The sequence below is a fragment of the Drosophila obscura genome, unplaced genomic scaffold (assembly GCF_018151105.1).
Source record: "Drosophila obscura isolate BZ-5 IFL unplaced genomic scaffold, ASM1815110v1 contig_25, whole genome shotgun sequence".
Classification (NCBI taxonomy): Eukaryota; Metazoa; Arthropoda; class Insecta; order Diptera; family Drosophilidae; genus Drosophila; species Drosophila obscura.
In genome coordinates, this window is record NW_024542812.1 from 1312549 (window position 1) to 1330298 (window position 17750).

Genomic DNA, 17750 nt, shown 5'->3' on the forward strand with positions numbered 1-17750 from the left:
CATTATTATATGAAATGTAATAAAGTTATTGAAAATGATTATTTAACAAATTGCCATTGGTGTGCTTCATTGTCTGTCGGTTTATAATTCTATTATTTATTAAAAAATATCCATCTTAAAGGTAAATCTTAGTGCACTTTTACATTTGGAAATCATCCCGCATATCGTTGTAGCGCAGCACGTGCTCTTTAATCTTGGAGCCGTCCACCCATGTTACAAAATCTTCCAAATTTTTGGAGACAAGGAAGGCAGGATCCTTGACCATTTCGGGGCCCACACGAACATGACCGTGCTCGATGAGGTCTGTGGCGTTTTTCAGGTTCTCCGACATTCGCACTGCAATCACAGAAAATGTTTATGAAAGAAAATACATGGTTTCTAATGGGAAAGCACTTACGCTTTACCATGATGACGGGCAGCCGGCGACGGCAAAAGTGACTGGCCGACGTCTTGGCCGCTGTCTCCAGGGTTAATTCATCGTTGGATACGCCCATGGCATGCAGCTTGTTCAACAGCATCGTAGTTGACTCGATCTTAAAAGGATGTGCGGCATCTAGCTTGGCTATTTTCTCGGCCAGCTCCCGAATTTCCCTGGATAGTTTATTGTACCTGCAAATGGACACAGAATTGATTGAATCCAGTGTCGAAGCAGAGGCAGTCATGGAAACTCACTTTGTATAGTCCTCGCGCTTTTGTATGTGATAGCGTCGCAGGATCTTGTTCTCCTTGCCGCTATTGTCCACCTTCCAGGTAATAAAGTCCACCTTCTTGAGCAGTTTCTGCTCATGGAATTTGAGTTTACGCACCATTTCGTTTGTTTTTTTTTCTCTTCTATTTATTCAATGGCCGAACATGTGCGATGGATTAGTGTTGGGAAGCGGTCGCAGCGTTTGTTTGTCACAGCTGTTTTGAGCGCCGAAAAGCAGTGCTGTAAAGGAGAGTAGAATGCAAAACACAAAACAAATCAAACTAAAGTAAATAGGAAAAAAGGCTAAATACAAGGACTTAAAGATAGCTGCGCTCATTATGACATCCTCAATGGATGAGGACACAACTATTAATCCACCCACAACCAGCGATGAGGACCCGCTGGCCGAGGAGAGACTTGGACTTGTGCGGGAGGTTGGCGCCCAAGCTGTATGGAGTCTGTCTTCCTGTAAGCCGGGTAAGTGCTTTTCCGTTCATGTTGTGCTGCACCCACTGTAATGTCTGCTATTTAGGATTCGGCGTGGAGCGGTTGCGAGACAACATCATGGACACCTATTGGCAGTCCGATGGACAATTGCCGCACCTGGTCAACATACAATTCCATAAGCGGACAAACATCAGCCAGATCTACATCTACACCGATTACAAGCTGGACGAGAGCTACACACCCTCGCGCATCTCCATACGATCGGGCACTAACTTCAACGATCTGCAGGAGTTGCAAGTGATGGATCTTTCAGAGCCCACCGGCTGGGTGCAAGTGCCCATCAAGGACGGCAATGTGAAGTCCATACGCACATTCATGCTGCAAATCGCAGTCATTTCGAATCATCAAAACGGCCGGGACACCCACATGCGTCAGATTCGCATACATGCCCCCGTCGAGGGCAAACACTATCCCCTGGAGCTGTTCGGTAAGTTCGGAACTGTGGATTTCCAGAAGTTTGCCACCATTCGTTGAGGGAGAACCAATCCAATCATGACGAGTTAGAGGTTTTATAATTATGTATTTTTGTGTATTTTACTGCTAAAATGCAACTTTTAAAAGGTTACTTTAGTACTTTTGTATGCATATTTTTGGTGTTTCTAATTAAATGCCCATCACTGTATACATAAATCAATTGCAATTTAAATATACCATCGTTTAAGCTTAAGTACAGACACATTAACCACTACTATTGCTGTGTTAAAGTATTATTGTTACGGTTTCTGTTGATGCGCTGCAAATGCTGACGTGAATTGACGTGCACATGGAAATGCCAACAAAAAGATGTGCGAGGCAATTGCATTGTCGTCGGGTATCTGTCTTTGCCCCGCGGATTGTCGTTAATGCTTTAGGTGTTCGATTTCTTTGTAGATTTCAGCGTTTTGTAATGATCCTTCTCGTCGGCGTTGTCTGGCGGCTCGCACTCGTAGGAGGCCCTCATCAGCAGATTCTCCGAGAGGGCTTCCGCCTTCTGCAAATAGGCCACCACACTTGGCACCTGCTCGTAGGGACAGTCCAGCCGCTGCCACTTGGAAAAGTTGCTCAATTGGGTGCCAAAGAGTCTGCACTTCTCAAAGTTAATGTGTCCGTCGGCCAGTCTGCATTCAAAAAGGAAATGTATTAATTCTTTTCAGTAGTCACCAGCAGTAGTCTTCCAATTCTCACTTTGTTTCGTGGCTTTCGTTTATGGCATGGAGGTCCTTGAGGAACAGCGAGAAGAACGGTATGATGGCACGCTCAATTTTGTTGGCCATCTCACGCTCCGAGCGCCAGACGGCTGCCTTCATGGTCGATCGGTAATTGAGGAAGTTCGAGCTGGGATCCATTTGATGTTCCAGTCCCTCGAATTTTGTCGTCTGCACTTTGGCCCACTAAAAGATTGATTTTGCATTATTTTTTAGTCAGAGAGTCAGTCCTATATAAAAAGAAACCTACAGTTTTCTTGAGACGAGCTATGGCAGCCAAGTTGAGGGCCGTTAGAATGGCCATCAGGCTGTTGAAGTTGCCCGTGTTGAAGCATTCCAGGGCGGTCTCAACCCAGAAGTCAATCATTTGGGCACGATGGGACTTCTTGCCAATCTGTTGGATACAATGATAATTGAATTTGGTTTACAGTTGATTGCATGATGTCACCTTAGGGCTCACCTTCAGTATTTCCGTGGCAGTTAGATAGCTCAACTGATTAAACCACTGCACGTAGCTGCCGATGGTTACGCGGCTGATGCAATTGGAGCCCAAGGTGCCTGCCTTGGTCTGCGCAATACACGACTTAAGTTCGCCCTGGGCAAGCATTTCCACAAATTCTTCCAGACGTATTTGCGACACATAGGCATATTCGATGGCATACAGTTGGTGGGACAATTCGAAGGGATTGCTGCAATTGTTGAGCACATTGTCCGTCTTGTAGACGTTGGCGGCGAAGCGTTTCAATGACTTAATACTGCTTTGTCGTCCCAGAGAACTGCCCGAAGATTGTTTGGCCAGCAGATACTGCAGTTGTGTGCGTCCCCTCGACTCACGCTGGTCCTGTGCCTCAGAAATATCGTCTAGAAAGGCAGCAAAGGCCACGTCTTTTCGCTGCTTGTCCAACTCCTGCAGCAGCGCCTCGTTGCGAAAGTCGTTGGGACAAATGTTTAGCCACTGCTTCAGCAGCCGGAGCAGCGTATCTGGTTTGGCTTTGCACTTTTCGACGATGCGTGAAAGCAGCTCTTGCGGAGGCAGGAACAGGCGGCCACAAACCAGAAATGTGAACTCAATTTCTTTGTTCTGGCTGCTGGTCAGCAGGCTGACCAGCGAGTCCAGGCGGCCGGTCTTGGGCATGTCTTTGGCGTAAGCTGGCGGAGTTTGGCAATCATCGGCTACTACGTCGCATGGCTCTGTGATTTGCAGCTGGGTGTTCTGCAAGGCAACGGATTAGAAAAGCAATAACGGATATGGGTTCGGGTCTAGTCTTACGAGTATGGAGACTGCATCTGCCTCATCTGCCGAGCTGGGAATGTCGCAGTACATGGAGTCTGTCAGAGTGTCGCGGGGAAGCGACCAGGGCGTATTCATGGAGACGCTGTGAAAGAGGCCGTCATGGCCAGAGTCGCCGCTGCTTATATTCGAGCTCTTGTCGCCAACTGTGGTGGATGAAACGGAGCCAATCACCTGATCCGAGCCGGTAATGGCCGAGCTGGATGACATAAGCGATGCATTCGAGAAGGTTTCATTCAGCTGACGACCCAGAGGGTTGACCGGACGTTCGTCCGAGTCGGTGGCCTGCGAGGCCAGCGTGGAATTCGAATTCATTCCATATTTGAGTGCGTTCTCGGGAGTGGCCCGGGCCAGCGCCGAGTGCTGTTTAACGGGCTGCCAGATTTCCTTTTGATGCGACTGATGATTGAAGTGCTCCTTGGTCTCCACGGTGCGTTCATCCAGGATCTGGCCGTTGCGAGAGACCAGCACCTCCTCGGTGGTCGTTAGGGAAGACTTGACTGTCAGAGACGTTTCCACCTCGATGGGCTGCTGAGCCAGGCCAGCGCGGAATAGCAGCTGATTCAGATGCTCCACCGACGGCATCTGGCCATCGAGCAGCGCGGCCTTGATGGCCCTCGCATCGTCTGCCGGGATGCCATCCAACTTGACGGGCACACCGTTGATCAGCAGCACCTCCTCCTGCTGCACGGAGGACGAGGTCTGGCAGTCCACAATCTTCACGTCCTTACCGAAAAGAGATTCTACAGCATTCATAATGTCTTCGTCCATAGTGGTGGTTAGTCGTTAGTCGGGTAGGAGGGTACAGACAATTAGGAGGTTGACTTTGGCTGTGCGCGTGAGTTGTTTGGTTGGTTGGAAAAATGCGAAATGACCCTGTCTGCGGGGGGCTCTTTGGATTAAACTCTATGCACATGCACTACCGAGTACATTTCTGGAAGAAGGAAGGCCAAGACATTAGGATACACATTGGGATACAACAAACCACATGAGACACGGTCGGACGGATTTGCGAACGGGTGACAACGCCCACTTTCTCAAAAGTGGGCTGGCGCTGGTCCCGCTGTCCAAAAAAACAGAATTCTGCCTCAGACACACACACACCTGCAGGAAAAATGCTGCTCGTTGGCCTTCCATTTGACGCACAGTCATGGCGTCAGACATTCTCATGGCAGTACCCTTGATTTGCGCATGAATTCTCCTCTGTCACTCTTAATATCGTTAAATTTTCGCCAATTGATTAATTTTTATTATTGTTGTCAAAGTAGGAATCAGTGTGACCGCGGATTAATCGACAAAATATACCGTCTGACCCTGAAAAAATGCTCATATTTTTCATAAAATACCGTAAATATACTGAAGGCGCGACAAGCTGCGTTGATACTCCTTCATTTTGATATTCGGTTTAATATTACTAGCTAGTTAGGACTTTAAAAACTGAAAATATCCTTTTATCAGATAGATGAAACAATTTTATACAATCTGGCTGCAAAGTATGAGATTGGCGGTAACATTATTTTACTGCCGCAAGTGCGCCATCTGTTGCTAGTTACATCAACTAAACTTTTTCGATAACAATTGTAATTAATTGTACAGAAACGTTAAAATCGCATTCAAATCGTAAAAAAAACATCTGCAAAGAATGCCACAGGGGGGTTCCATTTCAATTAAAGTACCCAGCTGATAGAGTTATAAGTAAGGGAAGTTCCTAATTTTTTTTTTTTATTATTATTTAATAATCTGTTTACAAGCTGTGACTAATTTTAGAATAACTAAACTACGGGGTAGGTGCACTCGAGGGCAATGCCGCAGAAGTTATTGCCGCGTGGCAAGCGGAAGTAGCCCTCCTCGCCCCAGACCTTGTCCCACGAGTTCTTGACAATCCAGTAATCCTGTCCCTTCTCCGAGCCATAGCCCACAACCAGAACCGAGTGATTGGGCTCATCCTCGTTGCACTTTTCGTCCGCGTAGATGCCGCTCTTGTACAGCAGCAGACTCTCGAGGCCGTTCAGGGAGCAGGCCAGGGGACCCAGAGTGGCAATCACCTTCTTCATGAGAGTCTCGTCCTTCGGCGGAATGGTGGCGAAGCCGGTGATCTGCGCACCCGACTGAGCTTTGCTGTATTTGCACGAGTCCTTGTTGTCTAGGTACGGATACCCATCGGCCTTGGACACGCCCTTCTGCTCCTCGTTGATGAATGCCAGAGCGTACTCCTGGAAGCCGCCATCGCACCCGCTCAGACCAAAGTCCAGGGTGCCGCAATCGACCAGATTCTGCTCGGACAGATTCGGCAGGGTGCCGGTCTTCCGGAAGATATGACCCTCAATGGCTCCCGTGGTGGCAAAGGCCCAGCACGACCCGCAAGTGCCCTGGAACTTCACCGAAGTAACGCCGCCCTTCTGGCGCCAATCGAAGGACTCGGGAATGCTTACTCCTGCAGGCACACTGGCCAGCTTTCGGTTGGCTGTGGCCTTTGATCTGTGAAAGGATAAAAGGATAAAATAAAGCAAAGAGATTCGATTCGAGCTTCTGACGGACGAACTTACTCTCCCTGTGAGGATTTGCGGCGGCCAGTGAGCTGCGAGAGGAACTCCGAGTTGGTCAGATCCGCAAAGGCATTCACGGCCAGCTGGTAGCTGGAGGTGCCCTTGGCAAAGGCATCGTTGCCGGCATCCACCAAACTCTTGCGTGCAGCAAAGACGCCCTCGTGCAGCGCCCTGTCTGCAGCGGACAGATAATTCTTGCCGGACTGCGACTGTGGAAGATGGTAATCTCAGTATATAAAGTTCTCTTTCTCTCCCGGGAAAGACTTACCAGGAAATCGCCAAAGTTCTGCACATTCGTGAGCTGTGGCGGGGAAGGCAGTCGACTGGCAATGTTGGAGATTCCCTGCTGCACCCTGTTGGCCGCATTCGAAAGGGCTCCACCCAGCCGGTTGCCACCCAAGCCACCTCCAAATCCGCCAAACTGGGCCGAAGCCAAGGCAGCAAAGAGCGGAAGCACCAACAGAAACTTCATCGTGATCTGTGCCGAAGATTTATAGAACTTTACTAGTCGTATGGCATTCCATTTGATTGGGAAAATACAGAAGATCTCTGCGCTGTCTGTCTGTCTGTCTGTCTGTCTGTTGGTTGTCAATTAAGTCTGATTACAAATGATACTTATTAGCTGATCAACAGTCAGTTATGTCATTATCTCTCGGGTGTGTAATTCTGATTTGCATTTGCATTTGCCCAACCGAACCCAACCGAACCCAACCTTACCCGTTCACTCAATCAGTAGAAATGTTTTGGTTATATTTTCTAGTCGGAGCTTATATACGTATAGCTATCATCACAAATCGATTAGATGAGATGTAGATTTGAAGCCTAATAAACTGGTCAGCCTTGCTACCCACCCACCCGTACCTCCCTCCCCTCCCCTCCCCACCACACATACGCGCACAATACGAACCCAAGTATATCCCAAGTCCAGCTCACTTAATGATTATACAGAAACCGAAAAGCTGCCGATTCCGCCACATCTCGTACTCGTACTCGCAGTTGGTAGCTATAATTATAATTAAAGCCATGTGAACTGTTTTAGCTGTTCTAGTGGAGTGGTTTGGTAACTCCTACGTTCTACGTTCATTAAACAATCGACAAAAAAAAGTATAAGAAAAATTAGATTGAAACTGGTTTGCTGTCAATATACTCGTATGTTGGTATTATCTTTGCCATTCCGATTTATGGCCTAAATGTCAGGCCTTTTATCGGTTGGCGCTTTGCTGTTTTACAATCCTCATAATGATTTTGACTTGAATGCGGCTTCCAAAACGTAATCATGATTTTAATTAACACACTTAATCGCCCAGATAAGGTTGATTTTAAACGATGTTTATACACGTATCATGGCAGGGCGGGGGCAGGGGTAGAGCAGGGGGTATGGTAACTTTGGCGGCACTGGAAAAACCGGAAGATCTCTCGACAACTGGTTGCCAAGTTCAAGGCAATTAAATATTACTGCACACAAGATAATCCAATCTGGAGAGAGACAGATGCGACGAAAATGCACTTGCAGCCACGAGACAGAAATAAACTTAACAATCGAAAACAAGTTTATGTTCGCTTTATGGATCCCCAGGAAGAAGATTACAATGACACCAACCAAACGACACAACGACCAAACGACAAACCTTTCTCGGACGATCGACCAACACTAATGGCATGTCCGTGGTCCCAAAACTGCGGCTTTTATAGCCTCCGGCGGATCGGTCTGGAGACAGATGCGCATATGGCGCTATCATGCAAATTCAATTAGATGAGCTACTACTTAAAGACAAAACTCGTATCTCTGCGTGCCAGTATGGGTACAAAAATATGCAAAATATATAAATCAGATGCCCAGTCATTAACATTTAATGTCACTCCCGTTAAAGGGGGCCTGTGGGGGAGACACAGTCTGCCCGAGTGCTAATTAAAGTAGCCGGCAAACACAGCTCCAGCTGGTTCTAACCTGATCCCGGGCCGCGCTGCCCAGAAGTCACCCCAAGACAACTCTAATTTGGGTTCCCTTGAGGGAACTCCCCCGAGGAAACCCGTTTGCACCTACGACACCTACGAGACCTGAGTTGATTGTGTCAACACAACACAACACAATCCATTCCATGAATATTCATGTGGATCTTTATCAGTGGGTTATGCTTTGCCGTGGTTCGTCTTCGGCTACGTCTTCGCCTTCGATTGATTGGCATTGGCATTGGTATGGGATGGGATGGGATGGTATGGTATAAGTACCAGTGAATACAGGCGTGGGTACAATTTAATGTTAATCAATTTATTTATTAATTCTAGCAACACATTCTATAGGGCTATAGGGCTATATGGCTATAGGAACTCGGGAACTCAGGCTTTGGGGCGTCGTCGTGTCTGCACGGAACGTGACTCCTGGGGCTCTTCGTGAATGGGCGTGGCTTCTCGCAGGAAAACGATGGGCTTCCGAAGATCCACTGGCGGCGAGGCCCAGTCCCGGGTCATGGCAAAGCGCTGAATGTCCGAAAGATTAGCCAACATGTGCGCCAAGTGTGGTCGGGTCAGAGTTTATACTTACACCACTGGGTCCATTGATGGAGCCATGTCCCACCTGGGGCAGGGCCAGCGCGAGGGCCAGGGCAGCGAGGAATGTGAGGATCAGAGCGAATTTCATTTTGTGGCGGGTTGGGAGTTGTCCTGTCAATGCAATTGTTTGGCTTGCAATGATTCTGGATGGCCCAGCGATTCCTTTATATAATTTCTCTCATTTGTTTTGGGCAATTCCTCTGTACACTTCCGTGTGTGCAACTGAATCATCTGGCCTGCGATCAGGTGCAGTGCACGTTGCGCGGAGCTATAAATAACGCCCGATATGGGGGTACATGAGCGCACTTTTGCTTTCGTTCGTTATCACGGATGCAGCCTGCCGCCGCCAAGGAGATTCTCCAGAGATTCGTCTTCCCTGCCAGTTGTTAGCAGTTACTTACTGTTCTGTTGCCCAAGGCAGGCTCCTCTTGAGTTCTTGAGCCACAGCACAGAACCTTCCTTCTTGCTTTTTTTTTTCTGTTGTTTTATATTCGTTCGTTGGACTCTGCTATACATTTCAAGGTTGCCTTCACATATATACCTTATACGTGTATGCATGCCTGTGTGTGTGTGTGTGTGTGTGTGCTTCTTTCATTAACCACTTTCAGCAGAAGAACAACAACATCAGTCAACAAAACAGAACTTCAAACGAAGTCACTCTCATCTGCGTCTGCGTCAGCGTCAGCGTCAGCGCGAAGGTGGAGCTGAAGCTGAAGATGAAGATGGAGCAGCAGCAGCAGCAGCAGGTGGGCATGGAGCAGGGGCGGGGGGCACGGTAGGCTTACACTCTCGTACCTTTGGGGATCTTCTGGTTAATGTGTTGTGTCCACAGTCGCTGCTGGCCCGGCCCGCCCCAACTCCATCTTCATCCAATTGTTGAACGACACCGACACACATAAAACTTGATGCGTCTGCGTTCCGTCTTTGTCTCCGTCTCGAAATCCTCTTTAAATTAAGAAAGATGATTTGCAGATTTGAATGCAGACACAGACATCGACTGGACAGACGAAGGGAGAGAACAGACCAGACCACGACCGCGACAGCGACCACGATGCCACGATGCCATCCCCCAAACCAAACCAAACCAAACCAAACCAAGTGATGTAAGCCTGCCAACGAATTTATTTGTTCTTGCTGGACAGCCTCTGGGCCTGCAATAAAAGAAAAACCCCAAACATACTTCAGTTTTTAGAGCCTTAGCAGTTAATTTACGATTATTGGCTTTCATCTTCTTTTCAACTAAGCCAAATAAATGCCCATTCCCCTCACAAATCCCCCTCCCTGCGCTTCTTTATGATTTGTTCATGGCCAAGACAAGTCCCCAGAGCCCGTCTGCTGCGTCGAATCTGTCTCTGCAATATGAATGGATATGCAACGATGTGCTATGCTGGTGAACGAGTAAACGAGATTAGAATCATCTTCTAAGAGGTTTACTGACACTCGTAACAGTTTTATTGGCTCATTTCACAGTAACTCTGCGAGAGATTTCATCTGCTTGTGAGAGATATTATAATAATCCTCCAGCTATCCAGTTCTATAGAGTACGAGTACTCATCCCACACTCAGCCATTAATTCCCCCCATCCTTCATTTGATTGTCGACAGTTTGTTCGTTTTACTCGGTAGTTTTTATTAAATCAAGAGTTTCCTTTTTGTTTTTGTTGTTTTTTTTTTGTGGTGGTTGTCATACAATTAAAGCATACAATATTGTATCGTATCGTATCGTATCGTATTTAAATATAGTAGAATAGTGTCTTAGCTCCTGTAATCTCTCTTGTTGCGCGATATATGCTAGTGGAATGATCAGTGTGGATCGGAAATTTCTAGAGGGGCCCTCGGACCGGCCCGGGCTGAGCTGCGGGATGGGTCCGCAGAGAGAAGCGACATTTTCGGACGTTATCCGGCCGGCTCTTGAAAATGCTCGTTCCTCAGTGGAACCCAATCCCGCAGTGGGTGGGTAGGCCCGCAGTCCCAGGTAGGCCCCAGACCCAAACACACACAACTTAGGCTAGTGGATGCCAGTGGAGGCCTAGTTATTGGACACCAGGGTCTTGCCACGGACCCGCATGGAGTTCGAGTAGTCGGAATCGATCTGGGGTATGATCTGCTGCACGTTGGGGCGCAGGGTGCGTATCAGGTCGTTCAGCGAGAGCGACTGCTGGGGCGTCATCTCCTCCCTGGACGGGGTCTGTATCTCCTGCGAGCTGGCCATCTTCTGGAAGTCCTGGGCAATCTGCTTGATGCGCTCCTCGATGGCGGCGGCAGCGGCTACCGGCGACTCTGTGGAGCTCGGCAGCGCCTCACTGGCCTGTTCAGGTGCCTGGGATTCGGCCTCCGAGTCGCCGTCTTCACTGTCGCCGTCATCCTCCGCCTCGTGCTCAGCGCTGACACTCTCCTCGGCGGCAGCGGGGGCGGCGGGTGCGGCTGCGGCTGCGGCTGGTGCGGCATCCGCATCCTCATCGTGGTGCTGCAGCTGCTGCTGAACCTCTTCAATGGAGTGCATCTCGTGGTGCAGCTCGTTGTCGTGCAGCGGGAAGACGTGCTCCTTGATGTCATCGGCCTCTCCATCGCCGACCAGCTCGCGGGCATGCTGACCGAATTCATCGGCGATAATGACCCCGGCATGATCGTCGACATCCACATCTCCATCGCTCTCGCTCTCGCCCTCGTGCACGCCCTCGAGCCCGTGCACCTCGGGCTCCTCATCGGCATCCATGTCTGTGTCCTGGTCGTCCACCTCCACGTCAATGGCATCCTTGTCGGTCAGCGAGCGATCTTGGTTCAGCTTGAAGGAGTGGAACGACGGCGAGCTGGCCTCCTCTGCCACGCGCTGGGCAATTGCTGGCGACGACTTGGCCTTGGCGGCCGTGTACAGCCCTCCGGTGGTGGACATGAGCAGGGGCAGGGGCGTGGTGGTGGTGCCGTCATGCAGATGCATCAGTGCGGCAGGCGGTCTGGGCGTGGTCGAGGTGATGGGACGTCTGTGTGGCACAGCGTTCGTGGAGAGGGAAGAAAAGAGCAGAGGAGAATCAGTTGCCAGTTGAGTTTTGCTTGCTTCACAGAGGCGTAGAGGTTCGGTACGTTTGGGCGTGGTTAGTGCGAAAGTTCGAGCTGTAAGCTGCTTATACTAAAGTTAGTTAGTTGAACACAAATCATCATGACAACCACAACGACAACAACAACAACAACAGCAACAGCAACGAGAGCGAGAACATAATCTATAAGGAAGCTAAGCCCCAAACCACCAAACAAATTATTACGTAGAGGAGTTTCATTTCATTTGAGATCTCTGTAAGTGATCTTATCGAGCAGATCTTATGCGAAATTCTTTTGGCGCTCATATGGAATCGAACGGATGAAAAGTTAATGCAATCTTTGAAGTTTATGAGAAATAAATTCAGATAGAAATGTGGATTTATTTGTATTGTATTTGTCGTATGAAAGTTTCAAATAAGAAACGGAACTGAGATTAATCTCGTATATTTTTGGCTCAGATTGCATTAATTTACGTGGTTCGGTTATCGCATTGGCGTCTACAAAGAATTTTGATAGATTTTGAAATCTCTGACATCTCGAACGTTTTGTTTTGTTTTGTTTTTTTTGTTTTTTGGACGGGTGCGTTAGTAAGAAGTTAGCTAAGAGCTTCGCATTAGTCTTTAGTCTTTAGATGTATGCATAGATTGACACGCAGGCACACACACACACACACATGCACATACAATATGTATCTATGTGTGTGTGTGTGTCTGCCTGCGTGCATGTGTGTGTGTAGATTTATGGTAGATTTTTGTAACGATTTGGGGTTTAGCTCACCTATATTTCAGTTTCAGTTTTTTTGTTTTGTTTTCTTTTGGCAAATATCTTTTGTTCGGACTGGGAATCGGAATCACATTTAGATTCGCACTCTGTCTCTCTCTCTCTTTGTGTGTGTGTGGGTGTTCTGTAGTGTGTGTGTGTGTGTGTGTGTGTGTTTGTGGTCAACTAAATTAACTTTCATTTAATCAGGTTATCCTTGCGTTTATCTCTCGATTGCGATCGTATCTATATAAATATATATGTGTGTAGGTGTAGGTGTGGCTGTGTGTGTGTGTGTGTGTGTTTGTGTGCTCGATTTTACTTAATTAGGGAGATTTGTTTAGTCGCCGCTGGCGGGCCGTTCGTATAGCGAATGAATTAACTTTAATTATAGTATAATAATTTGTTTATTGCATTATGAATATGGTTCGTTCTTCACTGCTCCTCTTCTCTTCTCTCTTCTCTCTTCTCTCTTCACTTCGTTACTCTCTTTGCTCTTTCCTCTCTTCTCACAATTCTCGCTTGATCTTATTCGCGCCTTTTCTTTTCGCTTAGTGGCTGGCCGTGGTCTAGTGTCCTTACCCCTGCGCAGACGAGACCGGGATGCTGCCGTAGTTGTAGTAGTAGCAGCGGGTCTGCTCGCAAATGAAGTCCTTGACGGCCGAGCAGTCCTCGGGCATCCACTTGAGCGTGGGCTGCTTCAGGATCACGCATCCCTTCTCGGCGCCACTGCTGCTATAGTTCGATATGGAATGGGAACGGAAACGCAGAGAGAGAGCGATGTAAGTGGAGATACATACTGGGGGCCGGGCAGGGAGGCTGGGGATCTTCCTGGAGTACTTACCTGTCGCGGGCGGTGCGCTGGGGCGAGGTGTTGCTGTTGTGATCGACGGGATCGAGGAGGCCGGCCTGGATGGCGTCCGCCGAGTTCTCGAAGAAGTCAAAGGTGGCATTGAACGGTAAACCGGTGCTCATCCATAGGAACATGCCCGTGCCCAGGCGATTTCCGGATGTCCAGAAATCGTAGTTGCCGTAGCCGGCATTCTTCAAATACGTGGTCATCGATTCGGCCTTCTCCTTCGTCTCGAACGAGGCCAGCTGCAGGCCCAGGGAGCGGCAGTACTGGTAGGCCAGGAAGTAGTTCAGTTCCGGCGAATAGGGATTCATCCGGCTGATGAAGTACTGCACTCCATCCAAATGGATTGTCGTAATGCGTTGACCTAATCCCCGGAAGAGCAGAAGCGCAAACAATTAGTTGTGGTTTCTGCAGGTGAACGAACCCCAAAATCCCCAAGACCCCGAACCCCAAACCCCAAACCCCATCCGGAGATGCCGCTCTGAATACCGAAACAACACCTATGAAATCGCAACGCGTAACCGAAATAATTGTTGTAACGGTTTCAAATTCGGACATCGCATGCGTAATAGCCAGAAGCCAGAAGCCAAAAGCAAAAAGCCAAAAGCAAGAGCCAGAAACAGAAACAGAAACAGAGCCACAAACAGAACAAAGCCAAAAGACAAATATCATTAAATAGGATTACCAAAAGCGGTCGGCTATTGCCTCTATAAAAAGAAGAACAAACGCCGAACTTTGGACACATGAATCATGACTCATGATGATAATGATGACCAGGAGCATTTATGCGGTCTCTGACCCGGAGTTGTGCCTCTAGCAGCTAATTACACACTCAAAATCTGATGGGGAATCAAGGTGCTGATGACATTAATTAGCTGGTGGTGGCTGCTCTGCTCTGGTCTGCTCTGGTCAGCCCGAAGCGGTAAAAACACGCATGAAAGAATGTAAGGGAGAGACTAGACTCTTATTTAATCGCTGACCCGAGAATTGCTCTGCTCTCTGCTTTCATTGCCCAGCTCTGGGTGCAAGATGACAGTGGAGGTTGCTCTGGCCGCTCCCAACAGGTAAAAGATCTTAGCCCTCTCAGAGCGTGCTAAACAGTCATCTGTGTGTGTGTGTGTGTGTGTGTTTCGTGTTTCGAAAAATAAACACAAATACTTTGAAGGCACCTCCAGGCACTTGCCTATTTATGGCACTTGTCGCGGATGGATATAGCCAAGGGAAAAGGGTACATGGCCATCCATAGGAAACGTATAGATAGACAGGGTTCGGTTCCAATGTTTGTGCACTCACTCGCACGTCAATACACGTATCTGTGTGTGTGTCTATCTGTTTGTATATGAAATTATTTCCGGCGATTTAAATGCAAGACACACACGAAGCCAAGTCACAAAGTCTTCCCTCCGAAAGAACGCAGACGTCGGGCGATCCGAGGGGAGATTTATGAATGGGAAGCATGGGAAGACTGACAGCAGTCGAGCGGATTTATTATGCATCTGAGCAGCTGAGATTTCAATCTCTTAAGAGAACCAACCAATAAGAATTCCAATCTGCCTGGGCAGAAGCAAAAGCAATTCTCAAATTTCATTTTAATTGATCAATTTATTCCCTCAACTCAAATCTACGAGAGGGATCCGATCCAACTTAACTCGAGAATTAATTCCCCCAAATGAATCCAACTAGATCGCAATCTTCGCTTGGATTGGATTCGTGGTAAACAGAAAGAACCAACAACATCTCCATGGAAGATAACGAGAAGGAAGCCTCTGTCTCAGCACTCGACTCCACTCCACTCCTCTACCATCCGAACCCCATCCAATTGCAGTTAATTTGACACTGACTCTGACTCTGAACGTGAACTCGAATCGGGACCGGGACCGGGACTGGGACTGGGGATCGAGTAACCCAATAATTGGACAGCATTTCGCTCAGATTCCCCCCTGCAACCGTGCTATTTTCGAGCACTATAATTTCGGAAGGTAATTACGTTCGGCCAGCGATAGATACTCCTAGATAGATCGCGAATCTAGCACGTCTCTAATGACGCAGTCAAAGTCAATGCTAGTGTTTGCCCCAGACTTTGATGCTGATGTTGATGCTGGAGGATACCCCGGGCCCGGACCCAGGCCTCCCCCCTGTCCCGCTGTCCGAGCAGCGGGACCGATGCTAAGTCTAGTTATTTGTTGGCACCTAGCATCCCTCCGGCCAGTTAGCAGGCAAATCATTATAATGGACATGGCGACTGGGATAAGCAGAACAAAATTGATATTAAAAAAAAAAACAAAGAGCTCTGGCTCCTGCTGGGGTCCCAAACGGGAACGGGAACGGGAACGGAACAGTGCAATTCAGCTTCAGGTAATCGATGAGAAAAGAGCGGAACGAAGGAACAAAATTGATGCAAAAACACCGAACAGACTTAATGGCCGAAGACTCTGATTCAGATATAATGATGGGAATCCATTATCCATTCGTCCGGGGCCAGTTTCTAGTTCTTCCACTTTTTTTTTTCAAGCACTTGGCTATATCATCATTTTGTGCAGTGGTTTGGAACCACGCTTTTGGTTAATTGCTAACTGGAGGAAATTCAATTCAATAGCAATAGAACAGGAAAACATTGGGGAAATTTAAGAAATTTTCACTGGTCCTTTGGTACTAATTCGTGAGTATTATATTAATTTTTGAAACCAAGTCTTTTAAATATAATTAAAGGGACTTTCCCAATGAGAAACTTATTCCGTATTTATATATTAAACTTGTACTAACCTGCAGCGCATGCCAAAAGGCTCAGCACACAGAATAAAATGATTTTGGCCATCTTTTACTTGGTATCGGGTGGCGGTGCAGTGAGTTCAGAGTACAATCTGTACTCGGCTGTAGGCTGTAACTGACGACGATCTAACGAGCTGAGCTGAATGCAAGAGCGAATGGATTGGAAGTTGGTAGACGCGCGTTCGAGGAGGTTAGCACTAGGTACACGACGCGTTCACTGCAAGTCTTCGTCTTCGACTGATCGCTGGGTTGATCCGGGCAATATCACGCAGCCGCGAATGTCCGCCAAGAAAGCGAAGAAGCGAACGAAGAAGAGGCTAGCTGCTTCCAGAACTCCAGCTCAAGCAATACCAATACTACCAATTCCAATTCCAGTTCCAGTTTCCTATTCCAGTGCGCGCCCGAACCGAAGGTAAGGCGAGGGAGACGAAACACAAGACACACGTACACAGGGATACAGATGGAGAGGCAGAAGCAGAAGCAGAAGCGACTTCTTCGTGAGTAATCCTTGGACAGATTTAGGAAACTTTTGTTGAGGACTCGATGTTCGATGATCTGAAGCTAGTTGTTCTGGTCTGGCCAAGTACGCGATTGCAAATGTCGTCGAGAGCTCTGGTTAGTTAGCTTAAAAAGGAAATTTGTGGACGACGGGCTCGCACATGAATGAACCACCAAGCCAGCACCAAAGAATTCCAAAAGAAAATAGTGGAAAGAATGGAAGAAAGAGGCGAAAAGAGTTTAGCCGAAAACCGAAACGGAGTTCTGTTTGCTCATTTCATGGATGTGATTGGAAAGGTGTCCCATTGTGTGCGTGCGCTCTTCCTGTTGCTTGGAAGTCAGAGTCAGTGGCAGTGGCAGTGGCAGGGCCAGTGTGTGCTAGACAAAGAACGCAATAAAGCAAAGGCAAAGGTAAAGGTACAGGTAAAGGTAATACCCGCGCATACACACATACACACCACACTCGCGCACCCATGCATACATATGTATGTATATGTATGTATTATGGTCTGCTGCTGCTGCACGTCGCCGTCATCATTTCATTCCAATGGGGGGAGTCGAGAGTCGTCGGAGTCAGATTCGGATTCGGAGCCAAAGCCAGAACCGAAGACTGCGTCGCCGTCGCAGTCCATTGTTAGTTTTATTCTTTCTCCCACAACGTCGCTTTGGTTTTTGGCTCTTTCTGCTGGTCCCACTGCTCTCTGGCCTGCTCTTACCTGTATAGGGTAGGGTTCTGTTGCTGCTGCTGCTGCTGCCGCTGCACGTTTGTCCCCTCTTGCCCTTGCTCCGCGCCCTTACCGGCCCAACGCAATGTGGTTCCATTTCCATTAATTTGGTACGTTGTGGTCTCAGTTTTTGGTATACCCTTCCTTCGAAGGGTATTTAGATTCCGATCAGATGTTTGTTAGCCTATATATATTAATACAGCTTCTGGATCACACAATCAATATAGCTTTCCTCCGATTTACAATCGAAATATCTAACTAAATTTTGATGCCCGCAAGCTGCTGATCGTTCATCTGCGAGGGTATCAAAAGCTTCGCCCCTCTCCCAGAGCTAGTGTTCGT

At 48.0% G+C, this 17750-nt stretch overlaps 6 protein-coding genes across 10 annotated transcripts; 1 reads left to right on the forward strand and 5 right to left on the reverse strand.

Moving 5' to 3' along the window:
- Window positions 1-74: 74 nt before the first annotated feature.
- LOC111075616 (U3 small nucleolar ribonucleoprotein protein IMP3) lies at window positions 75-878 on the reverse strand. Its single transcript, XM_022369042.2, has 3 exons — window positions 673-878; window positions 398-609; window positions 75-336 (listed from the first exon to the last, which is right to left on the reverse strand). Exons 1-3 carry the CDS (start codon window positions 807-809, stop codon window positions 140-142), a joined length of 546 nt encoding a protein of 181 aa, XP_022224734.1. The 5' UTR covers window positions 810-878; the 3' UTR covers window positions 75-139.
- Window positions 879-918: 40 nt separating this feature from the next.
- Window positions 919-1862, forward strand: LOC111075614 (anaphase-promoting complex subunit 10). Its single transcript, XM_022369041.2, has 2 exons — window positions 919-1165; window positions 1221-1862. Exons 1-2 carry the CDS (start codon window positions 1027-1029, stop codon window positions 1667-1669), a joined length of 588 nt encoding a protein of 195 aa, XP_022224733.1. The 5' UTR covers window positions 919-1026; the 3' UTR covers window positions 1670-1862.
- Window positions 1703-4970, reverse strand: LOC111075613 (ras-GEF domain-containing family member 1B-B). The gene is made up of 6 exons (XM_022369040.2): window positions 4775-4970; window positions 3650-4604; window positions 2840-3592; window positions 2630-2773; window positions 2360-2565; window positions 1703-2292 (listed from the first exon to the last, which is right to left on the reverse strand). Exons 2-6 carry the CDS (start codon window positions 4439-4441, stop codon window positions 2043-2045), a joined length of 2145 nt encoding a protein of 714 aa, XP_022224732.2. The 5' UTR covers window positions 4442-4604; window positions 4775-4970; the 3' UTR covers window positions 1703-2042.
- A 414-nt stretch (window positions 4971-5384) lies between these two features.
- Window positions 5385-7894, reverse strand: LOC111075608 (procathepsin L). Of its 3 annotated transcripts, none has more exons than XM_041594255.1 (4): window positions 7845-7894; window positions 6485-6694; window positions 6217-6425; window positions 5385-6148 (listed from the first exon to the last, which is right to left on the reverse strand). In XM_041594255.1, the coding sequence occupies exons 1-4, from the start codon at window positions 7875-7877 to the stop codon at window positions 5443-5445; spliced, it is 1158 nt and encodes a 385-aa protein (XP_041450189.1). In that variant the 5' UTR covers window positions 7878-7894; the 3' UTR covers window positions 5385-5442. The 3 variants fall into 3 exon arrangements, with proteins under 3 accessions (XP_041450189.1, XP_041450190.1, XP_022224679.2); XM_041594256.1 differs by having other exon boundaries at window positions 7817-7864; XM_022368987.2 differs by lacking the exon at window positions 7845-7894 and adding an exon at window positions 6934-7015.
- Window positions 7895-8486: 592 nt separating this feature from the next.
- On the reverse strand, window positions 8487-9188 carry LOC111075606. The gene is made up of 3 exons (XM_041594302.1): window positions 9168-9188; window positions 8759-9034; window positions 8487-8694 (listed from the first exon to the last, which is right to left on the reverse strand). Exons 2-3 carry the CDS (start codon window positions 8852-8854, stop codon window positions 8554-8556), a joined length of 237 nt encoding a protein of 78 aa, XP_041450236.1. The 5' UTR covers window positions 8855-9034; window positions 9168-9188; the 3' UTR covers window positions 8487-8553.
- Window positions 9189-10374: 1186 nt separating this feature from the next.
- Window positions 10375-16757, reverse strand: LOC111075605 (serine-aspartate repeat-containing protein I). 3 transcript variants are annotated; one of them, XM_022368980.2, is made up of 4 exons: window positions 16180-16757; window positions 13405-13780; window positions 13143-13292; window positions 10375-11746 (listed from the first exon to the last, which is right to left on the reverse strand). In XM_022368980.2, the coding sequence occupies exons 1-4, from the start codon at window positions 16229-16231 to the stop codon at window positions 10795-10797; spliced, it is 1530 nt and encodes a 509-aa protein (XP_022224672.2). In that variant the 5' UTR covers window positions 16232-16757; the 3' UTR covers window positions 10375-10794. The 3 variants fall into 3 exon arrangements, with proteins under 3 accessions (XP_022224672.2, XP_022224670.2, XP_022224673.2); XM_022368978.2 differs by having other exon boundaries at window positions 13143-13295; window positions 16180-16756; XM_022368981.2 differs by lacking the exons at window positions 13143-13292; window positions 13405-13780; window positions 16180-16757 and adding an exon at window positions 12579-13136.
- Between the last annotated feature and the right edge of the window lie 993 nt (window positions 16758-17750).